The sequence below is a fragment of the Chenopodium album genome, chromosome 21 (assembly GCF_948465745.1).
Source record: "Chenopodium album chromosome 21, dcCheAlbu1.1, whole genome shotgun sequence".
In the NCBI taxonomy this organism is placed as follows: domain Eukaryota; kingdom Viridiplantae; phylum Streptophyta; class Magnoliopsida; order Caryophyllales; family Amaranthaceae; genus Chenopodium; species Chenopodium album.
Window position 1 is genome coordinate 39,125,242 of NC_137854.1, and position 19,287 is coordinate 39,144,528.

Below are 19,287 nucleotides of genomic sequence, written 5' to 3' on the forward strand. Positions count from 1 at the left end.
CTCGTATTTGATACAAATGAATATATTTCTTTTAAATCGATGGAAAATAGTATGAATTGTAGTTGAAATGGTGGTAATAAACTAATAACTTTGATAAGTACATATTTCGTTTGAACAATATTTTAATTCTTTGACTTGTCTCAAATCTAAAAAAATACCCTAAACAAAGTGTACATGTCAACTACACAATTATCTGGGCAAATCAACTTAAACTACATGCTTGTCATGCATTTATAGTTTCTTAAAAATTTCTCCAATTGTGGATTGAATTTATATTGACAAGGCAAATTTATATGCTTCCATGCAGCCTGCTATGTAACCAACGTATCTAATACAAGATTTTATTACATAGTTATATGAGATTTGACATTATATAAGCCGGCCATTAAAACAAAATTGGTTGACTTTAGTTTTTTCTTCTTTTATTATGAATTTGGCAGTAATCTAATTTATAAATTTATTAGTCTGCTTTCATCGGATTGGAAGAATATTTGCGCGGAATCTTCTCAGGAATTGCTCGTTGGAATCTTTTGATGACTTAGTATTTTTTTCTTTGAAAATTTTAACTTTTTTTGGCTAATATATTTTATCAACGTATTGAAAAAATATAACTAATAAATAAAATTACAAAGAGCAAATCACATATTATGTGCAGCAATAAGTCAATTACTCGATCAATTGCCAAAATTATCAAACCAGTCATGTGAGTCATAATTTTGAGCAGATTGATGGCCAAAATAACTTATTTTTTAGCTACCAAACAATCTAAGACGTACTTCGTTCTAATATGCTTACAGTATATATACTACATACACATAATAATAAGTACCAAGTTAAATAAGATGTACCGATAATCTAATATAGTCTTGGCCTAGTAGCAAAGACTAATGATGAGGCTTGTTTATGTTTCCACTAGTAACACCTTTGTGGCTCACTTACACATTAAAAAAAAAAAAAAAGCCCAAGTAAAACAAGAGATATGATGAACCACTCTTTAATTCCTAATATCAAAAAAATAATATATAATATTTAATTAGTTTAAACTTAAAAATTTCATTCGCCAATTTTGCTTACGTGCCATTTGAATTATTTAATTATAAAAGAAATTAATAATCTCTTATTTGATTGGCTAAAACAAAAATTATAATCATACGTGACGTTTTAAGAAAATTAAATCCTACGTGGCTCTCTAAAAACTCGGGAAAAAAACTCCCCTTTATATATAAACTAAATGAAGCCCGTGCGATGCACGGTTTTTTTTTTTTTTTTTTTAAATTAATGTGTTAAAATTTGTTATATATTTAGATAAAATTCATACGATTAAAAGATAATATTTTATATATAATTAATTTAAACTTAAATATCTCATTTGTCAATTTTGCTTACGTGATATTTGAATTATTTAATTATAAAAGAAATTAATAATCTCTTATTTAATTGGCTAAAACTAAACTTTATAATCCTGCATGGATCGCTAAGAAAATTAAATCCTACGTGGCTCTCTAAAACTCGGAAAAAAACTCCCCTTTAAATATATATATTAGATTTATATTTTTTTTTTACAGGTATATTAGATTTATATTATATTAGATAGATTATACTACATGGCATATTCATTTTTAATGGTTACACTATCTTCTTTTATATTCTTATGAGTAGTTTTTTAGAAGTATTATTTAATTTACAGCTTCATTTTGGTGAAAATAGAAATTTCACCTTACAGTACCCATCCATACAACAATTTATTTCCTGCTTACTAATTAAAACTCTTTTTTTCTATCTACAATTTCTTACACAAATTTCACGTTTACAAATCTATTCCACTTTCAATTCCTACCTATCTTTTCTCATACATTACCCTTTTCTTTTTCTCTTAAGTAAATCTTGAATAGGGATAAAGGATTATACATATAAATTATAAAATTATTATTATGAATAATAATGTAGCTAATGTACGTCATAAGTATATTAATTTGATCCGTATCTTATTTTAAATTAAATAATTGTATTATTGTTTTGTTTTGTATGGAAGATTTGACATTAAGCATGCATCCTTGAAGGCTTGAACTCTTCTATCTTTGTCATAGTTTAGAAGCATTTCAACCCCTACATTAATATGTATGAAAATAATTTGGTTCAACCTAGGTCTTCTACACCAGTTCATGCATGCTACTTGCACATAAATTTATAAACTGCTGGCTAACTTGATATTAGTCGCATTCAATGGGACTAGGTCTATTATATATTTATATATCTATCACATAAATTTATCAGGCTTAATTATATATTTATACTGAAAAGAAATAAAGTCAGAAATTAATGTTAGTGGAGGGACAAGAATAGGAAGGACGTCATTCAATTCATTTGAAGTACATTATATTAAAAATTTATAACGATAGTATATAAACATTCGATCGATCTTTAGGACTAGTAAACTGGTACTCGTACATGGGCATGCGTTGGATACATAAAAATAAAAATAGTATATATTCATGTTGTCTGTTTATACTTATTTACATAATAAGATAAGATATAAAGTACGTTTTTTTTTTTTTCCTGACAACAGCTCTTCAAAGGCGAATAATTGTCCCTAATGATTTTGAAAATACATTTTTAACTTTCTTAATTAGTATAATAGAATGTCAGTTACTACTCCTACTATTAATTTATTACTCAACATATCCTGTTTAATTAATTAGGTTTCAATTAACTTCATCTGTTCCTAGAATTTTTCACAATTAAAGTGCTGTGTCCTGTGTGTTAGTTTTAAGCTTAACGAGGTATTCCTTTCATAACCAATTATGTTCTCATCGCCTCGACTATTTTTTGCTAGCCTTTACTCTAGAAGGATGCACTCATATTTCCTACTTATTAAGTTTGTTCACCTAATTTACAAGGTTTATAAGTTATTCTTAATGAAATCAAAGTTAGGTATTGTTTTCTTCAGCTTAATTTCAGTTCAGTTCAGTTCCTAATTTTTTTCTCTTATAAAATATTCATTTCAGTTCAGTTCAGCTCTAATCAGTTCAGTTCAGCTCTAATCAGTTCAGTTCAGCTCACTTCAGTAAATGAGAACAGACCCTTAAAAGATGGATAAGACTAGATTTTCTTATTTTGCTTGTTTTTTTGAAAAAAAAAGAATATACTCCGTATTAAGTTCAGATAAGTTAAGATAACTTCAGATCAGTGAAAACCAGGTGAATAGAGCACACCCTTAATTGTAAAAAAATATTTTGCGATCTAATATAAACTCTCTTAGGATTTAACCAATCCACTATTCTATAATATGTACTCCTCAGGATAAATAGAACCCTCCTTTACATACGTCCGTAAACAACGTAAAATATGTGTCCTTTTTTAATTAATTGATTTGTTTTTATTATTATCATCCATCATAACAAATTCATCACAACATTGTTCAACATTATCCAAGTCACTAAGAGAACATTAATATATTTTGTCTCATGAGATTGATTAAATAAAAATGATTATAGAGGAGAAGAAAAAAAAATGTGTAAAAGTCTAAGAATATAGCTAAAGTAGTTGAAATGTTGAATGTTATGCGGGGTTACAAAATCAGAGTGAGAAGATTGGTTGATTGACATCTCCACAAAAGTAATAATAATAAGCCCTGCAACAATTGCAATAAGATGGTGTGTGTGTTTGTGTTTGTGTTTGTGTCTGATGAATGAAATATACTCATATATATTATTCAAACAAAGATAGATTGAGAATGAATAGAGATGATGGGCTGGAAAGATGTCATCAGCTTTTCCAGATAATTAATTTTATTAAATTTTAAATAAAATAAAATAATATTAATAGTGGAACCAACCAAACCAATTGAACAGCAATGTTTTGGTCATCTATCTCTAGATCAGCATTTTTGTGTTTAGAAAATTATCACGTCTCTGCCATCCTAATTATTTAATTAATAATCCTAATTATAATTAAAACTATATATATGTATTAGAGTTGGACAACATATATTGCATGGAGGGTGGGAAGCACATGATCTTTTCTTTCTTAAATACCAACAACAATGCAAGGATGAATTAACAGGACACCACGTTTATTTATGGCTAATTGGTTAATTTGGTTCATTTCAGCATTGGCTCAGTGTGAATCAAAGTATTATCATGGCAAACACCATCATGTCTATACCAACCTCTTCTCTTTTTCTATTTTTTTTTTATTATTATTATCAAAGTATCTCACTAGTACTTGCATTGTTCCGGCCTATTTCATTTATATTCGCGTCTTTCTTACATAAGTGTTCTATTCACATGATTTTCAATCATATGAACTTATAAGAGCTTATTAAAACTTATTATAGTTGTAGATTAAATTTAGATAAGTAGCCCATATTAAAAAGTATCTGAGTTTATTAACCCTTACTTGAACTTATTCTAGCTATTGTGATTTATACCAGTGATAATAATTAAGGTGAATAAAACAAAGCCATTAGAAACATATTATACCACTCTTTCTAGTTGATTAAAAACCAAAAATTAAATTTTTTTACCAAATTATAGTTTTAAAGGTAGATTTTAATCTATAGTATTAAAACAATGTTTATTTGAAAGGGTATTAAAATAAAATTGATTCAACTTAAATAGTAATTTATGTGTATCATACTAGCTTTATTTATCACTAGTTTACTACTAGTACTGCTGTACTATCTAGTAGTCTAGTACTACAAGACATGCACAGCTAGCACCATCATTTCTTCATTGCATTGCTAATTTTCTAGGTCCACTACCTTATACTCCATCGACCATTGTATGAGTTTAGAGTATGGCCAGGCACTCCTTTTCCTTTTCTATATACTTTGCATGTTTGGACGAAACATATAATTATTTGACACTTCCATTATATTTTACGATGATTTTTCCAAGACAATATTCAATCCGTACGTCTTATTCACTTACGTGTATATATGATGTAGATAGTGAAGATTTCTCAAAAAAAAAATGTAGATAGTGAAGTAGTTAATACAAATGTGTTTATTGAAAAAAAATCTAGGGAGTAAAATCTAAGCTTTAAAGTGCATGTAGTAGCTAGGAATAATAAATATGATGAATGCATTATTCTCTCTAATCAAATTGGATATGAAAAGTCCATGCAGTAAAACAATCAAGACATTATTGTGAATTTTTGTGTGGTGAAATGTCCATGCAAAATTTTTCCTATACAAAAAAAAGAAAAGTGCAACCATTCACATAAATTCTTTTTCATTTACATAATATATCTAACATGAAGTACATAGCAACATTGATTTGAAAGTGATATTATACTTGAATTGCTTGATGAGATTCTATCATACAAGTATATACTCACAATTCAATATACACTTGAAGTTTGCCAAACGTTTTAGGAAAGTGTTTTGGTGGGCCATTGTATACATAGTATGGTTGAAAATGAGATGTGATTAGAGGTAATGAGTGATTTTCTACTAATGGAAATGTAGTAAATGGGATTGGAAATAATGAATTCATAATTTATAAATTTTAAAAGAGAGAAGAATACATGTGAATATTGTGAGTATTAAACAAAATAATTAGATGTGATCAAAGACAATAATGGTCCTATACCTAACATCAAAGAGGATAATGTAAATAGGAAAATTAAAATAAAAGGAATGTAATATGAAAGAGGAGAGAAAAAACCTTAGCTTTCTCCATATCATTTTGCAAAAGTTTAAACGAAATTTCTACTATAATAATATAAGACATTTTTATAACGCTTTGATTTTACACTCTTCGCAATATATTAAACAACAATTATTTGTTTATCTCGTATATCTTTTTATATGATTTTTATATAAAATAAAATTTTATAAAAAATATGAATGAAAGGAAGAAAAGGGACTTTTAAGAGATATCCTAAAAAGAAATGAACTTTAGAGTATATATATTGACCTCTTGAACGACATCCCTAATAAAAATCCATCCTCTTTTCGAATAAATACTTGGTCTTTATAAAGTCAAATAAAAGTACTCCATACTATTCTTTCCCCCTACACTGATTACTATTATTACCCCAAATATTCTTGTATTTATTTATAATCAATAATCCTAACCCTCCAAAAAAAAAAAAGAAAAAGTGACAATTATATTTATTCATTTATATTAAAAAATAAAAAATAGAAGTGGTCGCCAATATGGATCTATCTCACGTCCTCTCTCTCATAAAAAGCTCGAAATCACAACTCACAAACTTCCAAAGTAAGAGAATTAACCCAGATTTTTCAGCACTACCTATCTATCTTCTTAGCTTGTTATCCCTCTTTGCAATCTTCTCTCTCTTTGAAATAAAAATTACATATTCTCTCTCTAAAATTGAAACACAAGCAATCTAAATAATAAAACCACCCCTTAAAGAAAGCCTTTTTGTTAATTACGAGTCCAAAATAAATGGGTACAAGTACATGGTGTACAATCTGTACATGTACATCTACTAATAATTCGTTATTAGTTTGTGTTCTGTAACTCGAATTAGTCGGCGTGCTCATGGAAAAACAACAAGCTACCAACAAAAGCAGCAGAAAATTATCAACTAGTGATTTTTCAAGAAATTTAAACAGCTTTTGGTACTGTGGTTGGATTATTATTATTATTATCATTATTATTATTGCTATTAATATTAGTATTAATATTATTTTTTTGTTATAAGATATGACTATGGTTCCTGCTCCTAAACTATCCAAACCACATCTTGTTTTTTATGGTGGCTGTGGTGGTGCTGGTGTTGGTGCCTCCGATGTCATGACTCGATTCGCCGATGGCTGCAGTGCTCCTCCTGCTGGCTATGTTGGTTACGATAACGTCATCAACGGCAACACTTGTACTAATACTGTTACTAGTAATACCGACATTATTGCTAATAGCAAGCTTGATATTGATAACGATAACTGTGTTTTAGGATCTGGTGTAGGGATTGGTTATCCTAATAATAATAATAATAATAATAATAATAATAATAGCAGCAATTACGACTCCTACCATAATATTTTTCGTATGGCTGAGGAAGAGCAGTCTAGAACTTCTAACAGTACTAGTGTTAATGATGATGGTGATCCGCAGGCAGCTGCTGCTGCTGCGGCCGCTGCTTCTTCTACCTCCATGAAGGGGCGGGACGATACCCCTACCCCTCCCCCACCTCCACACCATCATCAAAGGGGTATCGTCGACAGCAGCAGCAGCTGGCTGCAGTTAGGTCTAGGTAGGACCCACGTGGATACCTCTCCGCTTCAGCAACAACATCAAGCTCAAGCTCAGATGTCTTCATCGTTACAGATGGGAGGAAGCGCGGGTGGGTTGATGCTTGAGCTCAACCTAGGAGGAGGAGGAGGAGGAGGAGGTGGAGGTGGAAGCAGTGGCGGAATACCATTAATGATGCCGGGGTTAGAGGCTAGAATGACCCCTCAAAGATCAATTGATCATCATTTTATTACAACGAGTAATAATTTGTTTACTAGTGGAGGTGTTCTTGGATCACCAACTACTTACATCTCTCATCAACAACAACAACAACAACATCATCATCATCCTATGATTCCTCTAATAGCCTCTATTCCGCAACCTCATCAACAACTCCAATCTCATCCTCACCATTTAATACTAAGCGATCATCATCAACAACAACAACATCAGATAAGTTGGGGTTTTGCTAATCAGAGAGCGGCTTTGTCAGCAGCCGCGGGATGTTCTTCATCTTTATCTCCATCTTCATCATCCTCCATGCCACCTGCCACGGGTTCAGGTTCGTTTTTAACCCGCCCGTTTACGCCTTTCGGGTCATCCGTAGATGCCGTAGATTCCGAATTCAGAGTTATACATCCTCCTCCTAGGAGACCTCATACTGGCATTTGGTTTGCTCTTCAAGCTTCTCTCCATCAGTAAGCTTTCTTAGCTACCTCTATTTTTATATTTATTTTTATTGTTTGTCATAATAATATGCTTTCATGTAAACTAATGGGTATACTTGGTTGTTCAATTTGGTTCAAACCCAGATCAAAAGAACCGTTTTTACCTCAAGTATCCAAGAGTTTTCTCCGAATCAAGTAATTTTCTTCTCTTGTTATTTATTTTTTTAAATTTTTTTTTTCTTGGTTGTAAAAATGAATAATGATTAATTAAGGTTCGATTGAAGTTAATAAATTGTTTGTTTGATTAGGGATGAGAGGATGACTGTTCGATTAGTGATGAAGTATGTGGCTAACAAGCTTGGATTGGATAGCGAATCAGAGGTATTTCAATTCAATCATCTCTCTTTAATTTCGTCTACGTACTATTACAATGATAATGATTAATTAAACCTAGTTCACATACTTTCATTACTTAGTTTATCATTGGTTAATTAGTATACTAGATCATTTTCATACATATAGAGGCATGTTTGTGGTTTTGTGGGTGTTATCTATGCAAATGGTGTTAATTAAGGAATAAGTGCACTTTGATTGCTAAACAAAAAACATTTATAAAGGCAAAATCAAAAATTAATCAGTTCCCCCGGGTATATAAATCATTGGAACTAATTACATACGAAGTATATAGATATGTGTAGTGTTGTTTTTTTGGGTGTAGAGAAAGCCACAAAGAATAAAAACGTAGATAAAGTTCGATCTTAAATGTTGGCTATTAGCTCCTTATACTTTAATCAATTAAGATAGTTGACATTCATTGAGTTCTGATATAAGATAGGGAATTAAGGAGTCCGATAGTGCCACTACTTTAGTTTAGGTGGTGAGTAGATTTCTAGGTTGCAATCTCCTTTTTGTTTTTATTAGGGGGGCTAAGTTAAGCTACGTTGCTATTACTGTTTATCTAATCTAGGAAATGCGCTCCTCGAGTTTGTATTGCTTCTAAGCTTTCATGCATGCTTTAGACAGTAATTAATTAAAGGATGTATTAGTGTTTTTAGTCATTTATGTTGATTAATTAAGCACTCCTTGTACTTAAGAGTAGAAAATGGAGAGATATAGGTTAGAGAACTACCTACCACCATCTTAATTTGCTTCCTACCTCAAAACAAATAAAATTATTTGAATCATATATATATAAAGTAATTTTCTCATCATATATCTTCTTCAAGGGGATTACAATATAAATATGTCTATGTCCTTCACCTTACACTCATTTATTTCACTAGAAAGCAACATCTCGATCAAGTGCCTATCAATTTATTTTACAAAATTTTCCATAATAACAATTCACCAAAATTAAATTGAGAGGAGTTGGTGAGGATTTTTATTGTTTTCAATGCACATAATCAACATGTATAGTGAAGAAGCTAAAATATTGGAAAGTGGGAATACATAGTGAGAAAAAATTCAGTCATTATTGAAAAGGCAAAAGAACTGAAAATAAAAAATGCAAACATGAATAGTTAAAGTGAGTAAATCCTAATTACAAAAATAAACTCCATCAATGTGTGTTCATATGACATGATTTTAGGAAGTTAAAAGACAATGCTAATTGAGCTTTTTATTTCTTATGTTATTGTACAATCATATTATACTATATTACAAGTATTTTACAAAGTATAAAAAAGATAATAACATAATTTATATTTTGAGATATTAAAAAGAATTCTAGCTCGATTAAGTCAGTCTACTTAGCGCATGTCACTCTCTTTTATACAATGAATCTCATCAAATAACCTATGATTTAAAGGCTGGAGCTTAACAATTGAGATATGTAATCCTACATGTTTTCCTACCCCAATACTTATATTTCCTACTTACTTATCAGTTGTCAAGCAATAAAGCCTTGAAATTAAACTACATACAAAGTATCTATAAAACCCATATAAACTATAAAACCATTAAAAAACAAGAACGAAAACAAGTCTCATTCCCAAAAGTAATATGTAAAAATCACTCATTTTCAAGAGACATAACACAAATTTTCTTTTCAAATTAACTTATGAAAACATTAGTTAAACTTATATTCCAAACATTATTACATATAAGATATTATAATGGGAGACTTAATAATTATAAGGTGCATCACATAATCAAAACCAGTATATTAGCCAATAAATTGTCCAGGGAACATTATCTACTACTACGTATGTTCATATTCATGCAATATTCTTAAATTTTCCTACGATCCCATTAATGATTAATAGAGGATACTACCAAACTTTTAATTTTAATTAGCAATTGGTTATTAGTAATTACTATACCTACTACTTTAATCATAATGCGATGATTGGAGATCATATCCTCGCACACCATCTATTCGGCTATGCCTTCCATGTCTGAACCCATTTTTGCTGTTTTAATTAATTTACATGCAACTAACATGGGATTGATTTGTTCAAGTTAGCCGGCAAGAATAATTGTGTATGTAGTAACGAACTCTAGTAAGCTGGATAGGGTAGAATTATTTCTTTTAATTCTCAAAAAATAAAAAAAATAATATATATATATATATATATATTAACATAACGAAAAAAAAATAAAAAAAAAATAAAGGTGCAAATAAGTAGTACTCATATAGGAAATACTTCATCTTAAAAGAAGTAAATACAATTTCATGTAGAAAAAAATACTTCATATTTGATTATAATTAATTGAAAATTTTATAACAGTCGTTTGAAATATGACTACCATAATATTTTTAATGATTATGTAGTTCATAATTGACATATTTTTCTCCAACTAATAATAAATTATATTACTTTATTCTTGGTATAAAATAGTATTATTAACATTTTTTATATATATATCAACCTTATATTTTCATTAGTTGCTTCATCAATGTATATTGTCTTTTTTCCTCAAAAAACATGTATATGGTCTTTTTAGCACGTCAAAAAAATGAAAATATTATCAAGCAATCAATTGATCAAAAGGAGAAACAACTACAAAAACCCTTATATAAGTCAGAGAATTAAAATAACACAATTGGTCTTCATATATGTACTCATTATTTTTCCCTTATTGTAGAAAGAAATTTCAAAATCTGTATCTGAGCTAGGAATAATAGAAGTAATGGTGACACAATTACATTATAATTTTCCCGACAATAAAAATAAACAAGGCAACAAACTACTACAACGACGGCAGAAGTTCATCGACGTTTAATATATGAATAGATGCATAATCTTATAGATTCTCCTTTTTGATTATGTCATGTTTTGATACTTTCATACAAACAAGATTATTATGAAAACCATCGTTATAATTAATATTATGCTTTATATACTCCGTATTACTTCGCCCGTATATATAATATATATTCCTTACCTAATAATTATAATTATATATTAATAAATAATTAAAGTGTTTTGTTGTCTTGACTTAGCTTAAGAAGAGGAATGCATGAAAATACTCAAACATTCCTTTTTATTCTTCTCCCCTTGCTAGCTAATATTTTTATAATCATCAAGTCAACCCTTAATTACATACGTCGTGTTGTCTTAAGTGAGATTAGAATGCGGATAATATTGTAGCAATCATTCATTGAAATTATTATAAGAAGAATAATCATACGTACCAATCAAGAATCTAAAATCTATCTCGTCTAAGCTCACTTAATTATATATAATTTGTCATTTGATTGTCTTGTCGACTTCATCAAGGATGTGATCAACTCATCCCACGTAATATTAATCATGTAACTTCAAATTTTTAAATTTAATGAAATGTGTGACAATATTAATATTCTTTTTTCTAATCATAATAGCACCAAATTATAGTGTAGGTATTCCTATTGTATATCCAACTAGCTTAATAATATCTTTCTTATGTCAACCTTAACATTTTGGGTTTAGATAATCCAAATTCTTGAGGTTTTTTTTTTTTAATTGTAGGAAATCATTTGTTAATCCTTAAGCTTGTCTAGCTACCAACTGGACATGCCAGCCATCACATTTGTCTCTAGTCATACTCTTGTACATACATACCCTTCAAGGCCTTCATATAGCCGCCATGGATTGTGAATATATTGGGTGCCCTCGCCCGCACTATATAAGTAATACAACTAAATGATGTTCCGTTGACAAGGCAAAAGCTGACCTTGATAAACTCCTAGGCAATGAATAATATAGCGTAAATAGAACCATCTCTTATATTCTTAGGTTTTGGAGGTACGGAGAAGTAGTCAAGAGTGTTGTATTGTTGATAAGGTGTAATACTAATCGTCATTAATTCATTATATCACTTAAGGTCGAATTTCAAAACATCAATCAAAATACTAGAGCAGTAGCAATTTCACATTGAGTTCTTGCAACTCAAGTAAGAATTCAAGTTTTGCGTAAAAGAAAATAGAAAGATTGTGTATCAACACAAGATATAATTTCACGTCCAAAGCTCTCTAGTCATCCAATTCCCAATATCTGATATGGCATGCAACTTATTATAGTACTACCAATCATTATATTCTCACTCTTTCTTTTTTTTTTTTTTTTTTTTTTTTTTTTTTTTTTTTTTTTTTACAAATTGAAAAATACTCTTACGTGATTTTACCGCAATTCACGGTCTCTAATCATATACCCACTCATCCCAACCTAATTCATGCATATTGATACCTAGAAATTTATCTTTTGAAATAAGGATCTTGCTTTTTTCAAAAGAAAAAAAAATTGTAGCTCATTATATATAATAAAGAAAAATAAAATTATGGTGTATAATTTCTAGAATGCCATGATGATTTTTGTTCATATTCCGCACGCAAACGTGTTGTACTTAATTACATATATGCATATATCATATCATATCAATCATCTTGATGATTACCTCCTTATAAATTAATATATGAATAAAAAAAATTATAAAAATGAAAAGGGAAATAATCGAGAAGCACTGAGATATATCATCATCAAAACATGAAAAAGAGTCTTATAAACAATAATGGTAGGATGCCACGGGAAAGCAAAAAAATATAAAGATAGTATTATAATTATAAGAAAAGTGAGCATGTTTGATATATCTACTTATCTAGCTAGCCTTAACCCTAATTATATCACTTTTTTCATGTAATTTATCAATTACTCCATCTATATTCTATCCTGCATAATTACATAGTAGTAGCTTACTATATAATATATTTCTTTTTATGGGGTGCATTGACTTTTTTTATGAAATGTGTAAATAAAAGTGCATTTATAGAAGAATCAATCATATATTTATGGCATTATCTAATGTTTTGGGATTAGTTGACACTCGAAATTACACAAGAAATGAAGACATTATTAGGAAAAAAAAAAAAAAAAAAAAAAGGAAAAAAAGGGTCAGTGTTGATGATGATTTTAATAATAATGAGTAGTAATAGTTGTGGAACTATTACATCCATGATAAAAAAAAAATCATCATTGATCATCAATAATATTATTTAATTATTTACGAGTAGTATGGAAATGCATAGGCACCTACAAAAAAAAAAAAAAAAAAAAATTTAAAAAAAATTTAAAAAAAGTACACGTGGAGGCTTTTACGTGAAGCAGCCCATTTGCATGCCTTTCTCTTAGAAAGTGTATGTAAGTAGCAAGATCTTCTTCTTCGTCATGCTTTCGATTGTTTACACTCATCAATTATAATTCATTCATCCAATAATCTCTTTAATTTCTCTGTAGCATACGCACTTAGTCCGTACGTTACTAGATGCCTTAGATTGTTTAATCTATGGTTGGCCCCTCCATTTATCTATCATCTCTATCTAGGATCTCTTATTCTCTTCCGTTCTACCAATCTTGCCTTAGATAGTTGATTTACTACATAAATATAGGTTACGGGGTATTTGTTATTGTGGTTCACTTGATTTGTTCTCGTCGTTTAGTAATAGGGAAAAAAAAAAATTTAATCTCATAGTATAAATGTTAGGGTGAAGCTAATTGTCAAATAAGGTCAATATATTTGTTTTTTTTTTTTTTTTTACTTTTTATGGAGTTTGATTGTTAGTGGAATTCTAAATGAGTTGTTTCTATTAATGTAACCAACATACACCTTGTTGAACCAAAAGGAAGGAAAAGAAAAAAGAAATAAAAAGAAAGAGACCTAAGATTAATTGATTAGCCATTTTATGCATAATGCTCTTTGATGTTTACCTTTGAAGTAGATCATCAAATTATTTAGACTCAGCTCTCTAATAACCAATTGATGAGTGTATTATTAGAACATCTCATTTAGGTTGCTAAGTTTATTAGTTGTTGAATAATCAATCTAACTGATATATAAAGTATTAGAGCTTCATTAGTTTGTTGGAATATGATGACTTGACCCTTATGATATACAAAAAATTTTCTTTGTTACTTTATTATTGTAGATTTTGACTTTTATGCTCTTAAATAATACGAAGTACATGGTAATTTTGAGAATTAATATTTAAGGTAATCTTTTTTTTTTTTTTTTTTTTGAGGGAATATTTTAGGTAATCTAATATCTCATAAGTCATAAATATTTTTGGCTTTGATTGATTAATAATGCCTCATAAATAATTTTATTTTTTTTTAGTTTTTGGAAATCTACAATGACATTAACCCAATAACATAATGTAATTGACTTTATCATATGTAGTAAAATTATATGGAGTAGTACATTTATAAATAGTGTAAAAGTGAATACGAAGCAATAATAAAAGAAAAAGGGGAAGTACAACATATATGCAAAAGAGTGTCATCCCTTATTTAAGTAAGCATCATAGAAAAATTGTTAAATTAACAATCTTACTTGTACTCTGAATTGAAATTAGTACTACTAGTAGTACATAACGAGCATGAAAGTTGGTTTGCGTAAGATGACCTATTAAATGTACATTGATGACGTTGCTTAATGTATATAGAAAAGATAAAAATGTGAGGTAGATGATGGGAGAAATTAAATGAGATGGGGTATGAAAAGACAAGTTGGTATAATATGTGGAATTAGATTGACCCTTGGCAAAGTTCTAGGGTTTCATGGATGATAACAACAACGTGAATACGACGTGCATGGAATTTTTCAATTAAAAAAATGAATGACAATGAAAGATGTATAGTGTATACTATGAAAGTTAGGTTTTATATATGTATGTATTTTTTAGATGTTAGAAAAGGTTGAAGAAATTTACAAGAAAAAGGGTGAGAAAATCTTTTGCCGATTCCTCGCCGTGCTTTGTGGATCCTATTATCTACTTTTATACATACTCCATTCAGAATTTCAATTTTTAAGATTAGACTTTTTTGGGAGAAAACTTCAATAATACAAGTATAGTATTTGGATAATTTTTTCTTTGTCTATTATTATTAAATTAGAATTAATATTAGATATATAAGTGGAAAAACTAGGAAATACCTATTACTCCTCATTTGATAAAAATTTGCCATTGAAACTGTGAAGAAAAATCCCTATTAAATTACGAGTATGACATTTAAAATTAGGAAATCTTAAACTAGTTTTTTTTTTTTTTTTTTTTTTTTTTTTTTTTTTTTTTTTTTTTTTTTTTTTTTGAAATACAAATCTTAAACTAGTTTTAAATTACCTTTAACCTATTTTTTTATCATCTTTGTGTTATCAAGAAATGATTTTTTAGGGAACAAATTAAAAAATGGTAAAATAATCACATTTTTGATAGAGGATAACTTTAACAGTTAAAAAATACAATACGTAATATCTTTAGATGTGTATAACTTTATATCCGCCTTACTGCATACGTTGTATACCCGACTTTTTTACGAGTTTGTGTAAAGGGATAGCTAGAGAAAGCAATAGTGTATGCACATAACATAATGTATGTGAGTTATAAAAATGAAAAGTCATAAGAGATGATGATTTTGGCTTACGAGCAAAGTATGGGTGGGACATGTAATGATTTAAACTCGGGCAAACTTTTGATCGTGGGATGACGGGCAGATTAATATTCCACTAAGTTTTAGTCTATAGTATTGTGATAATATATAAGTGATTACCCTAATTATTCAATCGTATCTTTTAATTAAGCGGCTGACCGCTGACCGTAGTGCTTTGCCTCGTCTTGTCGGGAGAAAATTAGACTTTTTTTTTTTTGGATCATCAACTATTATAACTTTAGGAGATCACTTCTTTTTGTATGATGATTTTGACGTCGACAAAAAGTATTTTTAGCTAAAATAATTTTAGCATGAATGATGTAAGCTTGTCACAATGGTGACCTCATTATTATTCAGTAATTTTTTTTATAAAAAATGATCATGTTTATAGTATTGTTAACGTCAAATAAAGAGCACAAGTAGTGTGTTTGGCTTTATTTGTAGAAATGGTGGTGTTCACTATCAGTAGTAGTTGAGGTGGTACTTGCCTCCTAATTTTGGGTTTTTCTTGTTTCAAAGTAATTGTTCTTATTATAGGATAACACGGAGTACATATACTGACATGGAACTTGCAACGAACTATAGGAATCAAACAATTGAACTACTACTTCTAATAACTAAGCGGGTACTTGTTCTAATTTTTGATACTTTTACCTATAGATATTGGGGTATATATTACTCACCTAGCTAATAAGATACTTTTAGCGTGGAGGTAGTATTATACGATCAGCAAACTCATACTATATGGCCATGTTTGGTGAAAAGCTGAACTTGATCATGCTAGCTGATTTTGACTAGCTATGTTGTGTAATATCGTTTGGTTAATAGTTGATACTTTATCTATAGGGTTTTGGGTTACATGTGGGTATAATTATTATTTCACTTTAAAATCTTAAATAAGCTAATGAAAAAGCTCCTCTAAGCAACTTATTGAATATGAGCTTATTTGGTGGAATAAGCTCTTTCAATCAACTCACTATCAAACACCTCAATTAACTTTTTATGATGGTCAAATAAGCTAATTTTGCCTCGATAAACTCTTTACCAAACAATCCTATATATTCCCAATAAGACTCTTCTCATATGTGTAAAATATAGAAAGTTGAACTACTGTAGTCCGTACAAATTAAATTATTCCCTTTCTCTTTAACTAGCAAAGTAATTCTAATAATGTTGGCTCATAAGAGGAAACTAGTCCGTAGTCAATCTTGAATATTAGCTCCTTCCAGAATTGTAGGCCAACACACTCAAAGTTGTAGTGTGTGAAAATATGACTTTTGAATTCGTTGTAAGAACTGAAAACTACTTTGGGTTGATTATTATTTTATGTATAATAGTATATAATTAAAAATAATTCATCATTAAGGACTTGTGTCCTTAGACTGATTATCAAAAAAGGGTAGTCAACTATATAGTTTTACCCTATGTGACCAACTGCTAGAGGCGTCGAAGTGGCAACAATTTTTTTTGGTGTTTAGGGATTTCAGGATTTCTGGGAACCGGAGAAAAGCTCTGACCACTTTAGCTATATTTTACTGATACTTATATGGTCACCTCGTGTTAAGATTTTCTCTAGTTTTTTTCTTTTCATTTTCCAATAATCTTAAATCTTAAATTTTCTCATTTTTTTCTGTCATTCATATAATTGACAATCGTCTACAGAAATAGACTCTTCATTCTTATTCCTTAAATCTACAAGTATATTTTAAATGATAATTGTTTTTTGGTTTAAAGAATAATCCTCTTATTGATTGAATGAATAATGGACATTTGATTTAGTACAAGATGCTCATATATATTCTCTGTAGAATTGACATTTAATAATCAAAAAAAATATTTATATACACCATATAGATATAGTATGACTTTCCCTAAACTTGTTAATTAATTCAATCCATAGGCTCTTATGAGTATGACTTAATTTGTTTAAAGTTGACAAATTAGTGCTAATTCACAACTAACACTACTACTCATCTTAACTCTTAAAACTGTCACTTTAAAGCGGATTTCATGGAGATTATGAAATTGATAATGTATAAACTATTATTCAATTCTTTTATTTTCTTTTCTTAATCTTAAAACTTTCATTATCTATCTATCTGTCATAAGGAAAATGAATGAAAAGCACGTACCATCTGTTACATATATAACTAATTTTAGGACAAAAGGAATAATAATAATTATTATTATTATTGTTAAGATTATTATAATATATGATATTTATAAATATAACTAAATTATGCATGGGAATGTACATATGCAGGTAGAGATAAGATGTAGAGGGCAACAACTAGTACCATACTTGACGTTGCAGCATGTACGAGACAATATTTGGAGTTCAAGAGACGCGGCTGTGACGACTGTGACATTACTTCCTGACTCCTCAACAACTGATCATCTCATGGTTTTAAATTATGGTAGAAGCACTTCTTCTTCTTCTACGTACCTAGCTACCTCTACCTAATTAATTAATTAATTATGCTTAATTATAATGCTAGGTTACTAAATTACTACTACGAGATCGATTAATCGATAAACTATGGAGATTCTTATTTTTTAATCTCTCCTTATTCATTAACCAACCCACCAACATCTTGTATCAATATTATTGTTGATCAATTAAATTAATACCCTCTAATTAGAAGGAAAAAAGAAAAAAAAAAAAAAAAAAAGTTTTCTCTAACAGTTCCAATTGTAATTTTCCTTCTTTGCTTAGTTTGTAGGATGAATTAATTAGCTCCCAAATTAAATACCCCATTATGGTATGTGTTTTGGCATTTGGGGTCCCTTGTAATTGTATAAAACAAATTTTATAGTCCGATAATAGGACATTTTATTTATTCTCTTTTATACTTGCCCTTTTTGATAAGATTATTATCTTGTATGTGCTTATCTATATAATTGTTTATGATACTATCAGTGTTTGATTTGTGTAAAGAAAGATGTATGGGAATAATGGGATACATACATTCTTGCAAAAATAGGGTTGGTAAACCAACTTTGGCCTTGTTTAGTTCACCTTATTTTTACATATTTCAGAAAGAATAAGTTCAGATTAGATTACATTAGAAAAATAAGTTCAAATCAGAAAATTTAAATACAGATCAGATCATCGTTTTATAAGTAGTTTTTTTATCGCTATATATCTTTGATTTCGTTATGAAAAAATATTATGAAAATCACAAATTAATAAAATTCACATTATTACAAATCTAACAAAACTCGACTTGATATATTATCCGTATAGATCATCGTATATTTAAGGATAAAGTTTGGTCAAATCTGAAATTCAGACCAGATCAGACCAAACCAGACCAAATCAGATTAGATAAGTTCTAAAAAGAAAAAATAAGGTGAACCAAACAGGCCCTAAGTGGAATTTAGTTTTATTGTTTTAAGCTGAAATAATTTTGTTTGAGCATGGCTTCTGAGCTCAAACTAACAATTAAATTTCTTGTTCAATTAAGCTTGGCTCATCAAACATTGTATTGTCAATGTTAGGTTAAGGTTTAG

General features: G+C 29.1%; 1 protein-coding gene across 1 annotated transcript; it reads left to right on the forward strand.

The window, feature by feature from the left end:
- Positions 1-6,081: 6,081 nt before the first annotated feature.
- LOC145600800 (uncharacterized) lies at positions 6,082-18,544 on the forward strand. Its single transcript, XM_081656664.1, has 4 exons — positions 6,082-7,900; positions 8,015-8,065; positions 8,179-8,251; positions 18,038-18,544. Exons 1-4 carry the CDS (start codon positions 6,678-6,680, stop codon positions 18,236-18,238), a joined length of 1,548 nt encoding a protein of 515 aa, XP_081512790.1. The 5' UTR covers positions 6,082-6,677; the 3' UTR covers positions 18,239-18,544.
- Positions 18,545-19,287: the final 743 nt, after the last annotated feature.